Source organism: Glycine max, chromosome 13 (assembly GCF_000004515.6).
Source record: "Glycine max cultivar Williams 82 chromosome 13, Glycine_max_v4.0, whole genome shotgun sequence".
Taxonomy (NCBI): Eukaryota; Viridiplantae; Streptophyta; class Magnoliopsida; order Fabales; family Fabaceae; genus Glycine; species Glycine max.
The window spans coordinates 19,892,827-19,912,196 of NC_038249.2; the positions used below are offsets into that span (position 1 = coordinate 19,892,827).

Genomic DNA, 19,370 nt, shown 5'->3' on the forward strand with positions numbered 1-19,370 from the left:
AAATCCATTCTCAGCTCAGCGCATTAATTTGTTTATTTGGCTTGTTGTTATCTTATTGGTAGTGACTTAGCTAGAATAATCTTAGTGGGAGGTGAGTAAGTGAAGATTAAACAGAAATAAAGGGGGAATGTGGAACTTATACATAAAATAACATAGAATTGAATATGTGTTTAGAGGAAGTGTCGTATATGGGAAAAGAATATCGTAGTATCCCTGTTCAATGTTGTCCTTGGCGTGTACGTTGGGTGGTGGAAGGTGACGATTGAGGACTCTTGAAATGGGGCCCAAATATACCTTACACCTCACCTCAGCTGTTTCAATGACTACTTTTTGTTAGTTTTTTTACTGCCTTTCCTGTTAAGACAAATGATAAGGTTTGAAATTTGCATTCTTCAGCTTTACTATCGTTATTCTCTTTTATATATATATATATCCTTTAGGCACTAGCTTTTGGAAAATAATGCAAGTTACAAGCATGTGACGAAGATGGATAGATGATCATTAAGCTACCAAGAATTGGTTTGAAATTTGATCATGCTATAGGTATATATGATCCACAAATCACAAGACAAACATAAGTTTAAAGGTGTGCATAATGAATGGGAAACCTAGTGCAAAATGTGTGGCAGGCAAATCATATATAGTGGAGGAACGGGGTGGAGGGCGATTCAATATTGTTCCAATTTTTTATATTTTTTTTTATCTATATGTCCCTCCAAAACAAGAGGTCCATGTCACCAACCAATTTAGGGCGTGTGGCACTCCTTGTGAAAGATCTTTCATGATCCGAGTCATTATTTTTTGCATTATTTGAAATGCATTATTATTACATGAGCATCTCTCTTGGTTACGGTTGTGAAATATGCATTAATTCTAGTTGGTTCCATTATGTTTATATATATATATATATATATATATATATATAGGTCATCTAGTCATGTCATTTGTTAGGTTGTTAACTGAAAGCTGATCAGCATTCATGCGTATACAATAAGTATAGCCGAAAAAACAGAAGGCTCATTAATTCAGACAGAATGGGAAGAGGAACAAGAAACTACGTGGGGAGACTGCATACACATCAGCAACAAACAACTACTTCCGTCTTCCCTGTCTGAATCTCTTGTTATCAATTCAATTACTCATAGTTAATTATGAATATGAAAGACTACATTAGTTGAATTTATCTGTAATTTAAGCTAATTATATAAGAATTAAAAATTGTTAAATAAATTTAATTATTAAAAAATATGCAACTACAAAATAAAGGTTGATTGAAAATATTAATACTTCTTTTTAAAAAAATTAAAAAGTTTAAATATTTTTTTTTGAAAGCATGTAATATATTTTTTAAAATATAACAAAATTGGTTTTTCAATGCGTTTCCAATACAAAATTATTTTCATTGGGAGGTGGAATCTAACTTTTTTTTTTGGAAATTTTTTAATAAACCTTATGAAATACCAAATGAATATCAAAACATATTACGTCAGATTATCAAGAGGTTTTAAGGAATACTTGGATCCATAAAATTTAATCAATACGCAGCGAAATCTTGCAGCAGTCATGAACAATTGGTTTAATGACCTTCCTCAACCAAATTATCTTCTTCCTTATGAGACTTTCGTTTTCTCTTCATGGGGAGAGGAAGAATTGTTTCTTGATTTGGTGTCTTAGGGACCATAAACATACCTTAGGTTTTAACCTATTAGGGTTTCCATTATTCCCTAATGGACTAAACTGGTCGCTCATTAAGCCTATATTAATTTTTTATTGACCGTCTAATCGGCTCATTGAATTAGATCCCATTATAAATAACTAATATAAATCTTATAATATAATATATAACCCATATTAATTAATTAGGAATTATAAAATTCTTAACATTTTTTAGTTAAAAATATTATTATAGTAAAAATATCATATTATTCTTATTAGATCATTTGATATGACAAGCAATTTTTTATATAAAAATACATGTTAATTTTTTTATCCCCAGACAACTTTACATAAACATTTATAAGAATATTTATTTTTGTCATTCCTATGATTCATATACATGAAGAATATGATTCTTACATAAGAAAAAAACTTTCCTTGTATCAAATACCCTTTAAGTGTTTGTTTGTAGTGATTTCCTGTTTTTTTTTAGTTTTTAGATATAATTTTCAAAATAAAATACATTTAGCTAAAGTGGAGCTGAAATTGGTTTTAGCTCTATTTTAAAAAAATTACATACATTTTCAAAAAACAAATTGTGAATATAATTTTTAATTTTAAAATACATATTCTAGCTACCTTTAACAATAATACATCTTCTTATGTTATCACTATCAACATTATTATGATTATCATTGACATTATTATTGGCATTAACGTTAACATTGTCATCGTTATTATTGACACTATCATCATCATCACTACTATCACTAATTGTACTAGCAATGTCCTAACATTATTTCTACTATCATGTCATTACTATTGTTGTCTTCATTATCACACAAATACACTTTTAAATTAATTTCAATAGGATAGATAACTTTCAAAGTGGTTTATCTCAAAATTACAAATTAAAGAAAAAAAATTAAAATTAAAATTTAAAATATGATAAGTTATTTTATCACTCAAAGAAATTTATGTTTTTTAATCCAAGTTCCCATTTACTTTTTTTAAGTTTCAACCAAGGATACATTTGAATGTATGATTAATATTTTTTTTAAAAAAAGAGTATAGCTATATTGGAGTATTGATGAGGGGACCCTCCTTTTTATATTTGTTTTTGTTTTTAAGTCAGCAGCTTTTTGAAAAAATGAAACCGTTACCACCTTTCGACCCACTTAATTTATTAATGATACATTGATACACAGATTTACTCACACACCAAGCTATGAGAAATAAAATAAAAATAATAAAAAATAAAAAATGGGGAACGAAAGATTCCGTGAGGAAGGAGTACACCGTGGGCACTCCCGTCACGGCATGCATGCGCCCAGCCGTTTCGGGACGGATGGCGTTTATTTAAGTACAAAATGAATCTTCTTCAGTTCTTCTTTATTAATCGAACGGCTGAAACAGAATCTCCTCTCACTAGAGTAGAGTAGAGTAGAGCACATACGATTTATCCCATACTCATCAGGTGCTCTACACATCAACAACCTTACCATAAATCCATATTGGAGCCCTATCTTAATCCATATGATGTCACATGGTCCTATGTTGCATTACATTTTTCAGAAAATAATATAAGTATAGTATATGTTGTAGGGTACGGCACCCTAGGCCGCATCCCAATTAAATGGTTCAATTAGAATTATGAAATACATGGATAAAACATCCTAATCCCAAACAATTAAGTATGGGAATCCCTTTTTAGATATCATTATTCCACGTTAAATTCTTAATTGCCAAGGAGCAAATCACAAGGTTCCCAAGTCGGAATCTCCATATCCAAATTGAATTTACAATTCCGATATGCGCTCAAACGAAAGTAAGACATCTAAAGCCTAATTTGAGGCATTTTGCTTTATGTTTATCTAAAAGATCATGTATAAACTTTTATCAGATTACAATAACCCAATCTCGTGAAACATGCATGCATTTGTACATTATTTAGAATTAGAATGAGGTCACACAGATACATGTCCTTTAACAACTTTTTCATCATATAAATTCGATCAGAAGAGGAAATTCGCCACTGTAATTCTCGATCTTATAATCTGTAACCGATACAAAGTATTAATAACTCATTTAAAGAATTAAAAAAAATACTATATTATTAATTCTTGCAGCCTTTTGGGTAAATTTTTTTTTATCTCTCTTCATTATTACATATATTAAAATTCATATTTTATAATGAGAGAATAATGAATATCCATGTAGCAGCATTTGATTTCTTTATTTTTGTGTTTGTTTGTTGCGAAACATGCAAGAGGATCATATTCTCTCCTATTGTGAAATTGACATGACCAGTTCACCCCTGAGTGCGCGATGATAATCCTATCCTCTACGGGGAAACTCATAAAAGGTAGAGCCCACAGAGAGGAGGGGGGTGGGTCCCACTGCTTCTTCCTACTCAAGAAAAATGACGACACTAATCACCTATCTCCCCATAATCAAAACCTCTCTATAAATACCTTTCCACCCCACCATCCACCTCCCAACCCAATTAATCTTTCTTTACAATTCCTTCTCTCAATAATTCTCCTCTGTTTTTCACAAAGCAACATGGCTGCATACAGAGAACCCATGAACATGAACATGAGCGACAGAGCCCCGGTTTCTCCGCAGCAACCACACTCTCCGTGGCATTCCCCGGTTCCGTACTTGTTCGGAGGGTTAGCGGCGATGTTGGGTCTCATAGCCTTCGCTCTATTGATCCTTGCATGTTCCTACTGGAAGCTCTCAGGGTACCTCGAAGGGAACGGGGAAACAGAACGGGACCTAGAAGCTGGCGAAACGGAGCAGGACCAGAAACCTGCGAAACCATACGAGGAGAAGATCTTGGTGATCATGGCCGGGCAAGAGAAGCCAACATTCTTAGCAACTCCGAGTGTTTCGAGTTGCAGCACTAGCAGGTCCTCTTCCTTCGGCGACAACACCAGCACGTGCACCTGCGAGGAGAACCGAAAATCGCTTGAAATGGCACAGGCTGGGACTGGGACCACCGAAACCGCACACTCCTCGTCGGATTAGAACCCTTGATCGGGCCAAACATGGCCACCTGTTGGGGGGTTTTGTTTTGTAGCCAGGTTGCTTTCGTGAAAAAGCAAAGCTCGTGACACCCGGGTGTCTCTCTAGGTTGCATGTTCAACAATTGGTGGTGATATGGGAATTCTCTTTTCTTTTTTCTTTTCTTCTTCTTCTCTTTCAGTTCTCGTCTGTACATTATTCCGGGAATGTAAATTCTTTGAGGTGGAATTGAGCCCTTGCTGTTTCACAAATCACAATTTTGTTTTTTTTTTTTTGGTTTATGTTTTCTTCCTTTTTACTAGATGAGATTTGAAAACCTGGAACAAAAACCGAGGGGAGAAAACAGAAAGAAAAAAATGGGGGACAGAGAGAATTTAACACTCAGAGTAGTTTTTCTGATTGATTTTAAGACGTGGAGAGGTGGTAGATGTTGTGGTGTCGTGTTAAGGAGAAGGTAACGTGTACAAGCGAGTGTGGGAAAGTGGTTTTATTTATGTGTGATGTGTCTGATGCGGCGAGAAGAAGCTGTGATTCAATCAATGCAGTGGCTGCACTGTTTGTTCCTCGTGCCACTCGCCTAATTAGCTTCAGTTTAGTTCCTTCTATTTATTCATTATTCTCTTTTTTTGGTGTTTTTTCTGTTTCTGTTTACGACATCCCATTCTCAATTTCCGGGATAAAACGGCCCCTGGAAATGCTCAAACAGCCCCTAGAAATAGAATCATGGTTTTGGCTTGGTTTCATTGTTTCAACTTTCCTTCCAAACAAAACATTTTACATAAGTTACTCGTCCCTGCCCTGCGTCTGAAACGGTTTTAGTATTATGCTCTAGATTTTATAAGTACTGCAGTTTCATTATAAAAATAAATAAATATAGGTGAAACATTTTTTTTTAATTTTTTCTTTTATTCATTTTAATACATTCTTTATTTTTTTTTTTCTTGTGAGTGTAAATGTGCCAATGTGGTATGAATAATATTTTGGTAATGAAATATACTTTCTTCTTATTTATACTAGACTGCTTTATTAGTTGTCGTGAGGTCTAGAATAACCTTTTCATCGGGGTCCTTTTATTGATTGATATTCATTGAAGTATAGTGGGGTAAGGGTGACGGTATTGTGGGTTTAATGTATGTCCATAGCGTGTCTCCAAAATCATGATAAACACTAAACAGAATTGTTGGTATTGGTACTTGTGAATGTGAAGTGGAGTATATCAACTAGTATTACTCGTACAACAGTTTCTTTTTTATTTTATTTTTACTTTTTTTCTATTATCTTATTATTTTTCATTGAATTATATATATATTTTTTCTATTTATATAACCTGAAAAATGGGATGTACATTTTACCGTTTTCCTTTCTATTTACAGCAGTGCAAATTATAAAAGAAAAAATTGCCTCTAAAGGTGAATTTTTTTTTACCACTATTTTCTTCCCTTAAGATGAGATGAATTTCTTTTAAATTTATTTTTATCAATTCTTCTGTTATATTTGAGTACATATATATAGAACCGTGCAGTTATGTGTTTTTTTTTCAGTGTGTGATGTTCAACATATGCATTCACATATTAGACTATTCCTCAATAATTTGATTAGGACAGGAAATATTTAATCATATCTAGGGACTTTGTAGATTGACAGGAGAAATAATCTAAATAAACTTAATAGTACTATAATAGAAATGGGTGCTTTGTATTTAACGCAGTTATACAGGATTATCTGCTTCATAACAATCACCACATGCCAAATAATAAAGAATTATACAATTTAAATTATAATTGTTTACAGCACGTTCAATTTTTCTGTCTGTTTTTAATTACATCATGTTATTTTACTACATATTTCTTTTTATTCCTTTTTATCTCTCTCTTTCGTATAAAATGTTACACAAAATTAATGTAAACCAACATTTTTCAATAAAAGAAATCTCTATGGAGTACAGGTTATACAATTTTATATGTATGATTAAAGATTTAAAGTAATTAATACTGATATTGATACCAGCACTTTTCAATAAAAGAAATCTCTATACAGTACAGGCCATACAATTTTATATATATGATTAAAGATTTAAAGTAATTAACACTGATATTGATACGGATGAACTAAGTGACAAACACAAATACGTGGTACTTAATAGTATTCCATAAAAATGTTAATGGTAAAGTGTGGGGAGAAAAATATATAAGAAACATAATCCTTTAATTTTTGTAGGTTTTCGACCAAAGCAAAAAAGAAAATATAAAGGAATCTCTGTACAATAATGCGGAATAGGTGAGCTGAGTCCATTCTTTCCTATTCTTTCCCTCAAGCAACTCTAATACTTGCCAAGTGTATGAGGGCACTTTGTCTGCCTCGCTTTCGTTAAAGCAACACCATAGACATTTTTTTTTTAGAGTTAATTATGTCACAAGGTAGTCTTAAAAAAATGTTATTAGCTAGCAATACTCTTGCATATCCATGAAAAGAAAAAAGATAAAAAGATGATGACAACGCTTCCATTGTTGTTTGACTTGAGCTTCTATACTTTTTTTCGCATAGAAAATGCGTCCTCAATTGCATAGTGTAGCGCACCATATGCCTTTAGGGGTAGACCTTGATGTACTCGTTGACCAAAAATACTGTTCATCTACTATCTTCATGGTCTAAATCATGCACAGGTTATTTCTTAAAAATATATTTATAATTGTAAGCGACTGAGTTATCCTTTGTATCAAAAGTAAAACCATTAAACTTCTCCGGTTCATCTTTCAGTTTACACTGGCCGCAAGATGTTCAAGAACTCTACGAATTGAAATTGAAATTAAAACCAATACCAATATGCACCAGACGATAGCAAAGATATGTTCCGTGTGTTATTAAATTAGGTTCCACAATAAGAAAACACACACACATAAAACAAAATGCTTTAAAGTTGACAAATTATTGCTGTTGTCATATTTTTTTAACTGTATTGCTCTAGAAATTGGATTTAGGGAAAGGAAAATGCTAATTTTAAGTGATATGGCGTGAAATGCTAACAATATTATAAAGTATATCCATTTCCCGAACCAAGAAAAACTTTCACTGTAACATTTTTCCTCCTTTACAACTTATGGAATTATGGAAATTCGTCTTTAAAATTCAAAACTATGATGTTACATTTCACCCTTTTCTTTTTCATGTTGGATATTTTACACTTTGCCCCTTTCTCCGTATTGTACTCAGGATATGATGAAATTCTTTAATGGGCTCCACTTTTACCTTCAAACATATGCAGCATCATTGGATCAATGTCTTCTCTTTGGGAGGGTGAGTTTGTTACAGATTTTGAATGGCTATGTTTTCCTTAGGTTGACAGCCTCCCCCATCTCTTTCCACATATAAAAAATTGTATGATTCAGTCATTGAACTTAGGCTGAGAAAGAAAAGTCAGTTTTTCAAATAATAGACATTAATTTTATAAATATATTTTTTGAATGTGAAGTTGTTTTTCAAAAAGAAAATTGAGGAAAAAGGTGAAAAGCTGCATATACCTACCAATGATGAAAGAAATTAAGAAGCTAATTATCTTTTTTCTCTATATATGTATAACATTGCAATTTGAAGAGTTAGGGTGAAAGAAGCAAAACTATATCAGAGGAAGTAACATCTACCAATGACAATGACAACTTATTGTTATTGGGATAAATATGGTCCTATGCGGCTAGCTGGTCTAGCTTGTATGGTCTTCAAATCGAATAACGCTCATTGTCGTTGTTGAGGCTTTATTGACATTGATACAACGAAATTGTCTGTATTAATAAATCTTGCATTATTAAAGGAAGCTATCTATATGGTATCCATAGACAGAAAACTTAAATTGCATATCAAAAATACAAAGAAAATGAAAATTGAAGAATATCTTGTTGCCGTATATAGAGCTAGCGTAAAAGTCATAGAGGGTAAAATTTAGTAAGCTAGACATCAATATTGATATCATAGACAATAATTTTAATCTTTATTTTGTATCCGTTACACATCTACAAAAATATATGAATAAAATTAATAAATCAATAAAAATATATTAATTAAAAATTACTATAAATCAATTAAAATTTTACTCTTAAATAATCAAAGCATAACATTAAAAACATTGACCCATGTTATTAAAAAAAACAAACATAACATTAATTCATCCAAACTTAAGTCATAAATAATCAATATTATAAAGATAATCATTCAACGTTCAAAGAAAAGTTATTAAATAGGTATAAATCTTCACTATTAATTTAAAGCATTAAATATCACAAAATATTGATTCACAATTGAAAATTCATCTTAAAAGAATTTGTCAATAAAGTCATAAATTTATAAATAAAAAAAATACTAACTCAGTATTTTTAAATAAAATATGAAACAAATTTAATATAAAATACATCTTAAATTAAAATTCATTATTCTATGTTGAATTATTATTGATAGTCATCAAGTTAGAAAAACATAATTATTAATTTTTTGCAAAAGAATATGTATATAATATAGATTATTTACTTTAAGTAACATATTTTAATTATATTAATATATGATATGTGTGGGACAGGACAAATGAATATCATAATTTCATACACAAAAGTTAAAGATAAATATTTATTTTCATCTCCAACCAATAGATAATTACTTTTTCCATTTACTAATATCTTTCTGAATACCCATAGCATCTGCCTCCGGTTTGTCATCTTAATCCCCTCTTTCCTTATCTATAAAGATGTCGTCATGTAACTATTAAATTCATTTAGTAGTAATTCTATATATCCATATCCATACATGTAATTGAGCATCATCATTTTCCTCACTCATCAATGTTGGTTAATATCTGATTGGTCAATATGTATGTATTTATGAGGGGGACACCAACTTCCTCTCACAATAGCAAAATGTGATAAAAGCAACTATATTTGCATACACCTGAACAGCTCAATGCAAAATGCGATTACAGTAACCTCCATTAGGGTGAGCGCCCCACCTATTCACTCTAATATGGGCCAACGTAGTGCTACTAATCATGGTGTGTCTCACATCCTCCATGGGATGGCCTAAGTCAAAGTAATTAACTCTGATATTCACATTACATGAACTCAATTTCATTCTTTTAACAATGTTAAATAATTGAAGAGAGATTACATCAATATTCCAATATATTATAACGAAATAAATCGATTGGTTATGATGTCTGGAGATTCTTGTGGGGGTGCGGTTGTTTGTAAAGAGAAAAGTTGTGAATTCAACGAGGATGAGGGTACGAATAATTGTGAGTTGCCCATTTAGCTACTTGATGTCAAATCAAAACATTCCCAAATATAAATCATGTCAACAGACAGTGTAGCCAAGACTTGAACTTTAATTTGTTTACGTTTATTTTTTCCCCACCACGAGAAGAGTCACAACTCTTTGGGGGGCTGTGTATATGGGTAGATAAGGCCAGTGTCAATGATTAAATAAATGACTTCTCACCTTAATTAAGGTTTTCTTGGTTATTCTTCAAGGTGGTACATTTTAGAGGTAGCTGTTGAAGCTTAGTGCATATTCATATGATCATAATTTATCAACATCACATGTGGGTACATTGTTACGCTGTGAGAAAGTGTACCCAACTGTTTCAAGTTATAATAAAATAAATTAGAATATTGTTCTCAGAGATATGTTAATTATATGTCGTTATTTCATTTAGCATATACGAGCTTTAACATATTTTGAAAATATGTGTCCTTAATTAATTTATAGTTATTTATGGCTGATTATCCTATTATTAGTATTGTTAATTGTGGAAAAGCTTCAAACAAAAATGACTATTATTATCATTATTACTGTTGTTAGTGATAACAATAAAGGAAAAATAAAAAGCTAAAAACAATTAAGTTTTAAAGTTGTCATAATCTGTGTTCTAAAATTCAAGAAAATGTTACATTTAATTAACTACTTTCTATTACAATTTATTGTTATTTTTTAATTAAATTATATAAAAATTATTATTATGATTATTACCTCCTCAATGTAAAACATTTTTGTAGGTACATTTAGTGGAAATTTATTTCATCTTCACATCATGTTAACCTGAGAACAAAAGGTTATACAATAATGATGTAAAATAATGTTACATTATTATTTAAATCATCATGTTTAATAAATTTATTAATTTTTAAAAAATTACCTTAAAAGTCACACCAACAACTATTTATAATTAAATAATAGTATAAAAATATTTTATACAATAAATTATTAACATTAAACTCTATTAATTAATGAAAATGATGACAAAATAAAGTAGTCAAATCTTATTAGACATCTATGAAAAATATTTCATACTAACAATATATATAAATTAAACTTTATTTTTTATTATTTAGTGAATATTTTTAAACAATATGGACACACTTTATATTTAAAAGAATCCACATAAATTCACAAATGATCAAACTATTAAAAAAATATTTATCCAATGGATATGATTCACTTGATAACTCACACTAAGCTTGTAGGAGGGAACCTGAATTTCACAAAACACGTCCTTAAAGAGGGATAAGAAATTTTAAATGTAACTAAATTTCAGATTAAGTAATAATCTCGCAACCAACTCAAAAGATTGAAATTTATTAAAATACATAATGATCTTGTCATAGATACAAACTCTAACTACATTGATTAAAGGAATACTTTAATATTGCTGTAAAAAAAAACTTTAATATATCGTTGTTAACTTAAAATAATAAACATCATCATGGTGATTTTTTTGGTTATTGGGATCCAAAAATATCATGGTGCTTGAAAGGTTTTTCGACCCATCCTGATATGCTGAGTGTTTGTCTTTAGATTCAGCCGGGTAATGGGCCTTGGTAGCAAACTCCATTTTTTTATTTGGCAAATAAAATGCAGCAACCCTCATGTCCACCAATTTATAGCCATGGCATGGGTACCTCACACCCGCACAAACCAGACCTTCATCCTGGGTTGATGGAGAAATGTAGGACGGTACAACACAAATCTCCTCTTAATCATAAAATTCTAGTCCTGAGGGTTGAATGTATAAGGATTATTTAAGGTGTGTTTGGTTTGCATTTTAATTTTCTGTTTTTATTTTTTGAAAATTATTTTTATTTTCAAAAGATTAGAATTTGAAATTATGTTTGATTTTACTTCTTGTTTTCTGTTTTCAAGAAATAAAAATATCACAAATATATTTTCAAAAGAAAATGTATTTTTAGATTTGTTTAAAATTACATCTCTTGCCACCGCATTTTCATTTTATCCAAAATGAGATTCTTGGTTTCAATTGAAAACGAGATTTTATTATTTCCAGTTTTTGGTTCGTTTAAAAAAATATTTTCACCGAAAATATTTTCAAAAATTTAACCAAATGCATTTTAATTACCATTTTTTTCCAGTAAAAATGAAAATAAAAAACAGATAAACCAAACACCTTCTTAAATAGCTTGAAAGTGAGCCTTTTGGTCCAAAATGGTGACAAATATCATATTGATAAGATCTGTTATAAAAAATAATTTGTGTTAATTGTTGAATATCCGAAAGGATTACTTTTTAGTATGTCGTTTGGAATTTGGAATGGGATGACATTAATAATTTTATAAATTTTGAAATTCAATGACAGAGATACCAAAGAAAGTTTTCTCCGCAAATATGTAAAAGATGAAATTAATCCAATAAAATACACAAACATACAAATGTAACCATATCAAGTTTGAATGTCATTTAGTAATGTTGGTAGATCACCGAAGTTGACTAATATTTTAATTTTGTGCCGCATACGATTTCAACTTGAAAAAAAAAAATCTGAATTTTTAATATTAGCAAAAACTTGCACTTCGTCCAATTGGCATGTTAACACGAGTTTGGTTTTCTTTTTATATTATTTTTCCAAATTTGCCAAGAAGGAACTTGAGATCAAATATCAAAGCTTACAACTTCGTATCACATCAAGCTTAAAAAAAAATTAACTAACTGGGGAAAAGTTTCCGAGTAAAATAAGTCATGAAAAAGTAAAAGACTTGATGTCAATTCAGTAACTTGTGACCCTAGATGAGACTCGAGAGAAACTTGTTTAGATTTGGTTTGGCTGTAGTAACCAATGTTATCAAGAGGCATTACAAGTGATCTCATGATACGCGTGCATTTTGCTAAAATAAAATAATGGCTTAAATATATTTTATTTAGTATTTAGTATTTTTTTATTTTTTTAATCTTCGTAAAATGTATTTATTTTATTTTTTATTCCTAAAACACTTTAGGTAATATTTTTTCACTATTTAAAATATTATCTAAAGTATTTCAAAGACAAAAAAACAAAACAAATATATTTTGTAAGGATTAAAATAAATTTTTTATATGAAAGAAAATAAAAAATATTAAATGCTAATGATAAGAATACATTTTAACCTAAAATAATAATAAAAGAATGAATTGAAGGGAAGGTATTATTTTGGAACAAAATGATAAATGAGGTTAATGCCAGTAGTAATGAGAGCATAATCTTTTTTCTTGTAATAAATTATGTTTAAGTAGTAAATAAATAATTACCAAATGATTATGTCAGTGTTCTTGGACCATTTATAATTCTAAGGTTGTGTTTGATATACACTAAAATACAAGATAATAAGAATAATGCAAAATAAAAACACAAATAACATTTTTTTTATTTCCTACATCATTTGATAAATAATGGACAACACATGTAAATTAATCTTATTTTTTTAAAATATCTAATATTAATTCTCTTAATACAATTTACATCAAATTTTAAAATGATTACAATGATTAATTACTATTTCTTTGGTTATTAAAGAGATGAAAGTAGGGATACATATTCCTTGTTAAAATTAGGATTTTTTTTTATCTTCATCTACTTGATTTGTTTTTTCCCTTAATCCTTTTTTTCAAATCCAACATAGAATAAAAATATTTATCATGTTCAGTAGCATAGTATTGAAAGAATCAAGTGAACCCTAAATCTTTCTTTTACTACCTATGATTTAGACATTTATACTTTTTCAGCCAAGAAAAATCTACAACAAACTGAAATCAATAGGATTCAAGAGTAACAAAATTATATATATAATAGTTTTTGTGGGCGTGAAGATAATAGTCTTTCATCCAGACATGCGTTTCATTTACATTCATGACGTCATTGTCTCTTTTTTTTTTTTTTCTTTGAGAAGATCAAAGCCGAAGAAGTAATTGGTTTCTTCAAATGACCTAGATTTCCTTCCAAATCTTTAAGCCATGCATTTTTTTATGTATACTCGTTATATTGCCTCCACGTAATAAATCTCATGTTGATTGTATAGGGATGATAATGGGGTGGGACAAGTTTGACTATACCGATCTCCACCCCCGCAAATGTCAGGACACGTTCAGGTTTATAAAAGACATGGTAAAAAAAATGAAACTCAACCTTATCTCCATCAGGTTGTATCAGATTCAAGGAAATTCATCTCATGTTTATTTTTATTTGTTTGTTAGATATAATTTAAATAAATCATAGATTAAGTTAATAATTATACTTTAATTCAAATAATATATATATATATAAATTATTAAGTAATAAATAACATAAAGATATTTAAGAATTAAATGATATTTTTAGTGAAATGTACAATTTTTAATTTTATTATTTAATTAGTAATATAATTATAATCTTATTTATTTAAATATTAAAATAATTATAAAAATAAAATAAGAAAATAAATACATGATTAATAATTACATATTATATATAATAATAGAATTATATATAAATGCATAATTATATTACTAATAATTATAAACATATAGATGGCGGTTGGGTATGATAGCGGGTGAAAGATCTTATTTTTCGTAAAATAAATAAAAAGAGCTTTATTTAAAAATTAATAGAGTTTTTAGAAGTTAAATAAATGAGAGAAAAGGGTTTTGGTTAATTAAAATAAGAGTTTTATAGTATTAAAAAATAAATAGAGTAAAATGATGTTCTAGAAAATAAAGTGATGTTTTAATTGGTTATTTAGTTAATGAAATAGTAAAATAGAGTTCTTTTTTGTAAAATAATAAAATAAACAAAATAAAATAAATAATAGACTCGGAGTATCTTAACTATAAATAGAAATATATTATATCAATTTTTACATTTATGATATGTTTTAGCTCTCTATTTCTCTCAATTTCGTTCTCTCTTCTTCATCTTCCAAAATTCTCTTTTTTTCGCGTATACACCTGAACTCATTCCAGTAAAACTTTGCTCTCATACTCTTTAACCGTTGGAGCATCCTGAAATTTGAACACCTCCCTTGGAACTCATTTTCGCACATTCTCATCGTTAGGATTTGCAAAATAATACCTGTAGAGAGAGCAATGTCTCTCGCACGGAGACAATGAAATCGAGGTTTCGATCCCTTCTTGTTCTCTCTAACACTTAAAAACTCTAGCAGAGCAACCAAAGTAAAAGCTTAATGAATTTTAGAGAACCACTAGAGACGTCGCGCTATTAGACTATACATGTGAGCCCGCTGAGAGGTAAGGGATGAGTTACTCACACTTGGAGATTACAATTAACATGTGTTGGGATCCCTAGAGGATAAATTTTGGGTTATTTTGGATTGTTTTATGAATTTCAATTTTGTTCTTATTTTTTTATTTGCGAATTGATTGTGTTTGATAGACTAATTGATGTTCCAATGTGAAATTATTATGAATTTGGTATATTCTTGTGTTGAGTGTGAAACCTAAAAATTAGCGTGAATTGATGAAATTAAATAAGGATATATTTACCATAAGAGAGAGTGAGATATTGTTTATTTTATTTTTTTCCTTTTCGTGCTTTTTAGGATTTTTTTATATATAGCTTGAAATTAATATTATAATTTGAAATTAGAGTAGGCTAACAGAATGAAATTCTCGATTATTGTTTGAGTTTTAATATTTAGTATGATTTTATATAATGTTTCATATTGTTATTCTTTAAAATTGGCCAAAGTTTATTTAACTATAAGGTTCTCCAAAAGTTTTAGTGAATCCTTGGTGTAATTTTGTTTGACTATATTTCACTTTGTAAATTCATTATTAGAATATTTGCGTGTTTAGTTATTTATGTACTCAATGTGTTTATATATGTAATACTATTTGTATATTATGAATTGTGATTGAGGTTGAGTATAAGTAGCAAGTTGAGCATGGATTAATTTGTGAGATACACGTGAACATGTGATGGAGGATTGTGACGGGGAGGTATTAAATTGTAAACATGTGATATGATTGTGAATAAGTGTGTGGTTAATACTTGATGTGATTAACATCTTTTTAAAAACTAAAAATAAAGAAAAAAACCAAAACTCAAAACTGATTTTATTTTTTAAAAATTTCAAACTAAAAAAAAAGAAATCACCCCAAACAAGACATAAAGAATTAGAATAATGCTACTTCGTATCTTGATTGATTTCCAGATGATATTAATGAAGCTATTAATCATTAATAGGTCAATCAGCTTCATTCTATTATTTAAGTATTTAAGAATAGACGTCTAGTTAAATTCACATTAACTTGAATTCTTATACGTATTTATATTTATACATGCTTATGTACACCATAAAAACGTATACATGCATAATTTTTAATTTGTTCATAAAATGAGGAAGAAGAAAAAAACAGTTTGGTGGAATTAACTCCCTGTAGACAAATACTCTAGTCCTGAGGAATTCGAGTACAACTGTTAAATAAGGATTCTTAAGGGCATATTATCTTATGTTACAATTAGTCAATTACACCCATATTTGTATATCTATGATTTTAAAAAGTGCCTGTTATTATAATATATATTCCATCCCCTTTGTTATAGTTGTTCAAGCAAACTTAATATGAAAAGTTGAGTTAGCCGGCCAAAGTCGTTCGGCCGGCATTAATTACATGTGTGATTTGAGAGGACCAAATTAAACCACTGCAGTATACTTTAAAAAGAAAAAAAAAATCATTTGGGCACAAGCTCCTTAAGTTGAGCACTCCATTATTCCATAACATTGTGCCAATTATGGGATCCTCCATCAGTTGCTGCGGCTCGGAGAGGGTAGAAGAAGTGTATGTGAAATTACGTTTCTCCGTTTCTGTTTTATGATTTCAATGTTAATTATGTGAATTAGTTATTGGCTCTCATTTTAGTTGTTGGCATGATCATCAATCTTACTTAGCCATCATAATTGTACGTGTAATTTTGTATAGACCAACATCATTTGGCGTAGTTCACAATTCATGGAGAATATTCACATACAAGGAGTTGCATGCGGCCACCAACGGATTCAATGATGATAATAAGCTTGGTGAAGGTGGTTTTGGAAGTGTCTATTGGGGAAGAACCAACGATGGTCTTCAGGTAAAAATAGAAATCATAGCATTCATTATTGGGTTTGCCAATAACAGTGCAAAATTCATTATATATGGCTAACTCTTAATGGCAGATAGCGGTGAAGAAACTGAAAGCAATGAACTCAAAGGCAGAGATGGAATTTGCTGTAGAAGTTGAAGTTCTTGGAAGGGTTAGGCACAAAAATTTGCTGGGTCTTAGGGGTTATTGTGTTGGAGATGATCAACGGCTCATAGTCTATGATTACATGCCAAATCTCAGCCTGCTTTCTCATCTGCATGGCCAGTTTGCTGTTGAAGTGCAACTCAACTGGCAAAGGAGAATGAAGATTGCAATTGGCTCTGCGGAAGGCCTTCTGTAAGCTTCCACCTGACTCATTCAACAATTTATTTTCCTCATCATTAAACATTTAACTGAATTATATTGACTAGAAAAAGCTTTTACTCGCAGTATGATGTATCAATAATACATAAGTATATAACAATAAAATTATCTATTGGTATTTGGTATGATGCATCATACTATTATTAGTCACTGTAAATTAATAATTAAGAGACTTTATAATCAAGGCATGCTTGGTAGGAGTAAGAATACATGAGAATGAAGATACCATCTATATATTCAGACATACTTTCTGTTAACACACAATTAAGGTTGCATTTACCCTCCGATAAAGTACCCAAAAATTACAATGGCTAAACATCATTTCTTTTGAAAGGGTGCATGTAAGGGGGTTCTCCGCTCTAGCCTCAATGGGCAATTTTCACTTTTGAAATACCTTATTCTAAATGATATATGAGCATACGACTTCTTTTCAGCGAATATGACTGCAAAATTGACCTTACTTTTGAAGTGCTACATCTATAGTATCATGAATAGCTTGTGTGGCATATATAGTAAATTACAATTTAATGTAGCTATGCCTGTTTGAAATTTTAAAATTGGATGTTATTGCTAGGTACTTACACCGTGAGGTCGCACCCCACATCATCCATAGGGACATCAAAGCAAGTAACGTGCTTCTGAATTCAGACTTTGAGCCTCTAGTTGCAGATTTTGGGTTTGCAAAGCTAATCCCAGAAGGAGTTAGCCACATGACTACCCGTGTGAAGGGTACATTGGGATACTTGGCACCTGAATATGCCATGTGGGGAAAAGTCTCCGAAAGTTGTGATGTTTATAGCTTTGGAATTCTTCTCTTAGAACTTGTAACCGGTAGAAAGCCCATAGAGAAGCTCCCAGGTGGGCTCAAAAGAACAATAACTGAATGGGCCGAGCCCCTAATAACCAACGGAAGGCTCAGGGACCTTGTTGATCCAAAACTAAGAGGGAACTTTGATGAAAACCAAGTCAAGCAAACAATCAATGTGGCTGCTCTTTGTGTCCAAAGTGAGCCCGAGAAACGGCCCAATATGAAGCAAGTGGTTAACCTTCTGAAAGGGTATGAATTTGAAGAGAAGAAAGTCACTGCCATGAGAATAGATAGTATCAAGTATAATGAAGAATTATTGGCACTTGATCAACCTAGTGATGATGATGATCATGATGATGCAACAGCTAGCTATGGTGTTTTTAGTGCCATTGAAGTTCAAAAGATGAAGGATCCATACATGCGCGGTGATAACAAGAATATAGGCTAAAGCCCAAAGATTATATATATATATATATAGAGAGAGAGAGAGAGAGAGAGAGAGAGAATTTATTTGTTTTGTGAAGCCTTTATATCTATTGGTAATGTAATCAACTTTCAACTTCTAAGTATAATTTTCCCGTAATGACTAACTATTCTATCTTATTCTTTTAAAGCTAGTTCTTGTTTTATAGAATCTTTCATCAAATTGATTTTTCTCGATTCTCCCTCGCAATAACCGGGACAAAAAGATATCAAGGATGTGTTAAATTCTTATGACATAATGTCTTATACCATAAATTTGATCATTTTATATACATAGGATAAGATAATAATGTATGATCTAATAATTAAATTGATAAAATTTCATTTTCTTAAAAGCTATTGAAAGTGTTATTTTATAGAATTTAGTATCTAGTTTCAATGTAAAAGGATATTTGGAGAAGAAAAAAAAAATTTACTTACAATAAAAGTATAAATTAAATATAAAATATAATTATTTAATATTTTTAGTGTAGAATTCAAATTATTTTAATTATTAGTAAATTTGTAAATATCGTAATGTATTTAATATTTATTAAAGAAACTTAAGTTTTGATTAAAATCATTAAAGGAACTTATAACAAATATTTAAATAATCAATTAACTCTTTTTAGAATCCCTGGAGGGTATCTTGAATGATTATGACTCTTC

At 30.1% G+C, this 19,370-nt stretch overlaps 2 protein-coding genes across 2 annotated transcripts; both read left to right on the plus strand.

The window, feature by feature from the left end:
- Window positions 1–4,155: 4,155 nt before the first annotated feature.
- LOC100306327 (putative glutamine dumper family protein) lies at window positions 4,156–4,962 on the plus strand. Its single transcript, NM_001250154.2, has one exon. The coding sequence runs from the start codon at window positions 4,222–4,224 to the stop codon at window positions 4,687–4,689; it is 468 nt and encodes a 155-aa protein (NP_001237083.1). The 5' UTR covers window positions 4,156–4,221; the 3' UTR covers window positions 4,690–4,962.
- Window positions 4,963–16,223: 11,261 nt separating this feature from the next.
- Window positions 16,224–18,829, plus strand: LOC100783365 (PTI1-like tyrosine-protein kinase At3g15890). The gene is made up of 4 exons (XM_041007972.1): window positions 16,224–16,764; window positions 16,906–17,056; window positions 17,142–17,404; window positions 18,006–18,829. The coding sequence occupies exons 1-4, from the start codon at window positions 16,718–16,720 to the stop codon at window positions 18,685–18,687; spliced, it is 1,143 nt and encodes a 380-aa protein (XP_040863906.1). The 5' UTR covers window positions 16,224–16,717; the 3' UTR covers window positions 18,688–18,829.
- Window positions 18,830–19,370: the final 541 nt, after the last annotated feature.

Coding starts and splice junctions, on each gene's coding strand:
- LOC100306327 (NM_001250154.2), top strand. CDS start 4,222: ATGGCTGCATACAGAGAACCCATGAACATGAACATGAGCGACAGAGCC.
- LOC100783365 (XM_041007972.1), top strand. CDS start 16,718: ATGGGATCCTCCATCAGTTGCTGCGGCTCGGAGAGGGTAGAAGAAGT. Junction 17,057..17,141: donor GAACCAACGATGGTCTTCAG/GTAAAAATAGAA, acceptor TCTTAATGGCAG/ATAGCGGTGAAGAAACTGAA. Junction 17,405..18,005: donor GGCTCTGCGGAAGGCCTTCT/GTAAGCTTCCAC, acceptor TGTTATTGCTAG/GTACTTACACCGTGAGGTCG.